This window comes from Dunckerocampus dactyliophorus, chromosome 14 (assembly GCF_027744805.1).
Source record: "Dunckerocampus dactyliophorus isolate RoL2022-P2 chromosome 14, RoL_Ddac_1.1, whole genome shotgun sequence".
Taxonomy (NCBI): domain Eukaryota; kingdom Metazoa; phylum Chordata; class Actinopteri; order Syngnathiformes; family Syngnathidae; genus Dunckerocampus; species Dunckerocampus dactyliophorus.
This window is the reverse complement of record NC_072832.1, coordinates 29,820,043-29,825,964: the sequence shown is the minus strand read 5'-3', so window position 1 is coordinate 29,825,964 and position 5,922 is coordinate 29,820,043. Positions and strand designations below refer to the sequence as shown.

General features: G+C 44.2%; 1 protein-coding gene across 1 annotated transcript; it reads left to right on the top strand.

The window, feature by feature from the left end:
• Positions 1-1,039: 1,039 nt before the first annotated feature.
• On the top strand, positions 1,040-4,480 carry LOC129194347 (uncharacterized). Its single transcript, XM_054799517.1, has 4 exons — positions 1,040-1,118; positions 3,305-3,409; positions 3,515-3,655; positions 3,766-4,480. Exons 1-4 carry the CDS (start codon positions 1,040-1,042, stop codon positions 4,230-4,232), a joined length of 792 nt encoding a protein of 263 aa, XP_054655492.1. The 3' UTR covers positions 4,233-4,480.
• Positions 4,481-5,922: the final 1,442 nt, after the last annotated feature.

The following is a 5,922-nucleotide window of genomic DNA, read 5'->3' as shown; positions in this document are numbered from 1 at the left end:
ATGGGGGGCGCTACTGCTCCAACGACCTATTTCCCTCCCCGACTTCCTGCTCAGCCATGGCTGCTAATTGTCCATAGTTTTTCCGAGACTGCGTACACTCGTGCGTTCCTTTGCTTTCCCCTTTGTTTCTTTTTTTCCTGGCTCAAACAACAATTGTTAAGAATATAGATTTTTGTCTGTGTGCTTGCGTGTGTACAGTTTTTGCTGGTTGGTGTTCTTATATTTTTGGGTGAAAAAGCGTCATTTACAGTCAAGGATGGATACCACCTTTAACCGTCAATAAAAGAGTTCTTTAAAAACTATGCCTCTATTTCCTTGTTCGCTTTTCAATTAGCACAATCTTCCAACAACACGTCTTCATTGCATTATGAACACGAACATTTGTAGAGTGACGACGAGCGTCGGACAGTACAGTGACATAAAAGGCTTTGCAGAAGTATGAAAGAAAGTGTGAAACTAACGTTTGCCTTCCTGACTGTGTTACCAATGCTAACCAGGCTACATAGAAAGTCAATACAAATAAATAAATACATTTATCAATCAAAAACTATGACATGCACCTGCAGAATGAACTTGATCGGTACGTGAAATCTTGAGGCGTGCCACGGAAGTGTGGCATGCTGTCGCCACTGGTGTGTGGCTAGCAAGTGAAGGGGAGAGGGGCTTGGGAGGAGTTCATTGTTCAGGCTGCGTACGTCACAAGACAGGTAGTGGGGCGCGGGCCCCGTCGCCGTGCGACACTAAACTTCATGAAAGGGACGTCGGATACCCAAGTTCTTTGGCTCTGTCCGGCTACTGGGTGGAAAAAGGTGATGGAAAGCCTTCGGAACCCACCCAGGCTACCTGTGAAGCACCGGTGTGACCGTGTTGGGCTCACTCACCCCGCTTCGCGGGGCGAGTTCGACGCATGTTGCGGCCCAGTCTGAAACGCAAACGAAAGTCAAGAGTCCAAAACTGAAAAGCACTGCTGAGAGCCGAGCAGGCACTAATGCTGAATAGCAGAATACTCACACTGCCGAGGGAATGTCAGGCAGGAGATATGGCAGGATTGAACAATACAGGTGAGGCTAGCACGAAGAGCACAGAAGTTGCAACAGTGAAGAACATGCGCTGGCACAGTAAGCAACAATCTAGCAATGAATGGATGACCGCTTGCAGCATAAGTAGGTCATCCAGATGGGTTACAGGTGCGCCAATTAGGGCTGGCTGAAGCGGGAGAGATGTACTGCAAGAAAAAACAAAGAGAGGGCAGCAGAGCAGCACATCAATCCTGACAGTACCCCCGCTCTTATAATGCGTCCCCTGACGGCATACCTGGCTTATTGGGATGTGATGAGTGGAATTCCCGGATGAGAGACGAGAGAAATTTAGAGAAACTAAATGACAAAATGTGATGACGTCATATAAATTTAATCATTAAAAATAATCGTCAGAAACTAACTGTCAAAATATGATTGATGACTTGACACATCAGATGACATCATTTTTTTAAACTGTGAGTAGAGAGGTCTTAGAGGGCTGCGGAAGGGGAGGGGGTGTGGGCGAGATTCTTGGGGGCTGATGTGTGTGTGTGTGTGTGTGTGTGACTCTTGAGTGTGTGGCTGTGTGCGGTATGTATTATGAATAAGGTGGGCCTCGACTTCCCACGGGAGAAGACAATGTGCTTGTGGTTTTAAAAAACATATCTGGTGGGGGTGTTTTTTATGAAACTATAATCAATAGCGGGGGCCTCATGGCTCCCGTGTCAATAGCAGGGGCCCATGGTTCACATGAGATCGTTTTAATAGTCGCGCCATTTTTGTAGTAGATGGGGATTGGGGCCCGTGGTTCACATGAGATCGTTTTAATAGTCGCGCCATTTTTGTAGTAGATGGGGATTTCCTGGGCGTGATCTATGGGGGTCTCTCAAGCAAAAAGAAAGAATGGTGGGGTGCTGTCTCGGGTGTGTGAAATATATAATATCAATAAGGTGGGCCTCGACTTCCCACGGGAGAAGACAATGTGCTTGTGGTTTTAAAAAACATATCTGATGGGGGTGTTTTTTAGGAAACTATAATCAATAGCGGGGGCCTCATGGCTCCCGTGTCAATAGCAGGGGCCCATGGTTCACATGAGATCGTTTTAATAGTCGCGCCATTTTTGTGGGAGACACCTCTCACTGGCTGTGGAGAGAAGGGGATGGGGTATGTGGGGGCATTCTGGGTTTAGTGTATGGAGTCTCTCAAGCAGAAAGAATGGTGGGGGTCTCATGTTTCCTGGGGAACAGGATCTGCTTGGGGCGATGAAGAAACGTATCTGATGGGGGTGTTTTCTGGTAACTATGATCATTAGGTTGGGCCCCGTGGTTCACATGAGATCATTTTAATACTCGCGCCATTTTTGTAGTAGATGGGGATTTCCTGGGCGTGATCTATGGGGGTCTTTCAAGCAAAAAGAAAGAATGGTGGGGTGCTGTCTCGGTTGTGTGAAATATATAATATCAATAGGGTGTCTCGTTTTCCCACGGGAGAAGACAATGTGCTTGTAGTTTTAAAAAACATATCTGATGGGGGTGTTTTTTAGGAAACTATAATCAATAGCGGGGGCCTCATGGCTCCCGTGTCAATAGCAGGGGCCCATGGTTCACATGAGATCATTTTAATACCATTTTTATAGTAGATGGGGGTTTCTTTGGACTGATCCGTGGGGGGCTTTTTTAGCTAACTCTAATCAATACTAGGGGCCTCATGGTTTGTATAAAAAAAGACAATGTGATTGAGGCTTTAAAAAACATATCTGGCACTTAAACATTCCTCCCCTATTGTATAAAATGGTATAAAAGGCAAGTGTCGACGGTAGGTTTCCAGATCACTCGCAAAAATCAGCAAACAACGTCAAGACAGAGAGTTTGAACACAGAGCCTGGAGACGACTACAAGACATCGGACATTGACATGGGCTGTTGCATGTACGTAAGTTTCATATTGTATATAATTTATCTAGGGTGTTTAGCCTGAAAGGTAAATTTTTTTTTCTACTTACAGGAGAGCTGCATCTTCACCAATTGAAGGTACGTTTTCAAATCATGTAGCTGAAAGAAATTTCTTTTAGAGGTTTATGTTTCTCAGGGTGCGTGTGTGTGCGTGCGTGCCTGTGTGCGTGCGTGCCTGTGTGCGTGTGTGTGTGTGTGTGTGTGTGTGTGTGCGCATGTCTCTCTACCTCTGAGAGAGAGAGAGAGAGAGAGAGAGAGAGAGAGAGAGCAAGGATGTTGATTATATAATATATATTGGGGAAAATAAAATAAATTGAGTATGTTTGATTTCCAGTGATCGATCTGACTTCACCGCCACCAGTGGCCCAAGTGTCACCGGTCCAAAACCCAATGCAGGGATTTAATGTGGACTTTATAATGCCTCAAAACCAGGCACAAGGTAAACAATCGTGTGTAGGTTTAGTTTAATACAGATTGATGTCGGGAATTAGCTCTTTATGTTTTGTGTAAATGCTGATGACTAACAAGATCCTCTCTGACACAGGATTTGCAGAGGGCGATCGCTCTACGATAGACGGGGGAGTTTGGGGACAGACTTCGGGATTCGTGGAAAACACTTTAACACCGCCGGTCCAAAACCCACTGCATTTTATTGTGGGGTTTACAAGTCCAAACTCAAGTCACGGTAAGTTAAACAAATGTGTGTCGGTTTTAATGAATTCATATTTATGTCAACAATTATCTCTGTATGTACTGTGTAAATGTTGATGAATAACAGAGTCTGCTCTGTTATAGGGATTGCGCCACTGACGCCCTCAACGCTGGATGTGACAGAGGGAGAAAACGACACAGAATTCGAGGAAAACACAGCAGAGTCCGATGTGGGACAAGAAACGGGACAGGAGGAGACATCTGACGCTGGAGTCTACAACCAGGAAAGATTTCATTATTTTCCAGATAGTGAAAGTGAATATGTTGACATGCAAGCTCTAAATCAGAGGGATATAGTCTCAGACAGTGATGGAATTGAAACAGTGGATTTCAACACCTCTGTGCTAATTGTCGAACAAGTGTTCAGAAGATACATGTATGATATAGCATGTTTAAATCGCCGCATGATTGAGAATATATATAATCAACTTAGACAGAACGTTAGACGCAGGCATTCCGTCAATTCATATTCAGCTAACGCTAGACGTGCCACTCGTGAACAAAGAACACTGCCACAAAGAGTCCATCGCAGGTTGCAATTTGAAGACTAATTTTTGATCGGGTGATAAAGACAAATGGCTGAACCAGATCACAACAATTCCCCTGAAATTAGAGAGCATCTCCTCCACTTGATCTCTGAGATAAACCGAGAAAGATCCGAAGGCGGGGCTAATCAGGGTTCTCCCCGAAACAGTCCAATTCTGCCTCAGCATGATTCACCTGAAAGAGGGGGAGAAGTTTTTCTTCCATCCCCTGATGAGCTAATTTCCTTACTCCAAATGTACAGATACCCCTCCCCCGTTCCTTCGCCCGTATCGCAAAGCAATGTTGACTCATGACCTTGGTCTCCATCAGACAGCCAGTGTTGTGATGCACTCAACAGTCAAATAGATGACCCGTGGTCTCCATCAGACAGTCAGTGTTGTGATGCACTCAACAGTCAAATAGATGACCCTTGGTCTCCATCAGACAGTCAGTGTTGTGATGCACTCAACATTCTGGAAAGAGGCCATCAGGTGGGGGGTGGGGGCGAGGGTGAACAGACAGAGAGCGTCATCAATCAGAGTAATGAGGGTCAATCCACATCTATGGGGATAAACAACACAAATAGTGCGGCTGTTAATGTTCCAGCACCTTGCACTAGTGATGACATGCATGTCACAAACCGTGAAAGATTTAATAATGTTGAGATTCGCTCTTTCCTTCGCTTTCCACCACCATCTGCAATTCCCAATTTTCGTGAATTTTATTTGAATGTCACAAATGGTTTTCGCGATAGGATTTCAAGCATGATTCACAGAGCTGATGTCCAACCAAATGACGTTATCCAAGTTAATCTGCGTGCTGATCGTTTGCAAGACGATGTCTCAATGAGCGTGCGTTATGGAGAGGGGACAGTGTCACAATTACAGGAACTTTTAGACAGATTAGTCCAGAGTAATATGTCTGTTTTCACCGATGGATCGCTTGAGCTAATTGTCAATTTTGTGAAGGCTCCGCGGGGAGGGGGTAAGAGACGAATTGAATCATGTCTTGCGAGCGAAATTGTGAAGAAAAAAGCACGACATTTATTTGTACTCCCCAATCCCGATCAAACATGTTTTGCTGTAAATCTGGCATTACTGACAAATCCCAAGTTGACGATTATGGAGGCCATAAAGGCAGGTTGTGACATCCATACCAGAGCAGGTCTGACTGCTGATACAATGGTCACATTCGATGATGTTGTCAAATTTGAGGAGCTGTTAGCGTGTAAAATTGTTATCTTTTACCAAACGTCTGACAGAGAAAAAAACAACAACCTGGTTACATTTCAAACAGGAACACCCGAACGAGACACAATACGCTATCTGCTTTTACACAATAATCATTTTTACGGGATAAATAATATTAAGGGATTTCTAGGTGTGAAGTTTTTCTGTAAACATTGTCACACAGGGTATCAGTGTCAATATAAGCATTTCTGTGAAAAAAGCTGCAACATCTGTTGCACAGATTGTAAACAGGGTCCAATTCAAAAAACCTACTGTGCTGATTGCAATCGATTCTGTACAAATAGACAATGCTACGAACGACATTGCGAGAAAAAATGGCATCCGAAAATCAAAAAGATGGCCAGCATGTGTCAGACCAATAAAACATGTCCTAGATGTAAATCATTGTACTACACATCTATCAGAGATCCTAAAGAGCATACTTGTGCTATCAAGATGTGCACAATTTGTAAACAACCTAAAACAA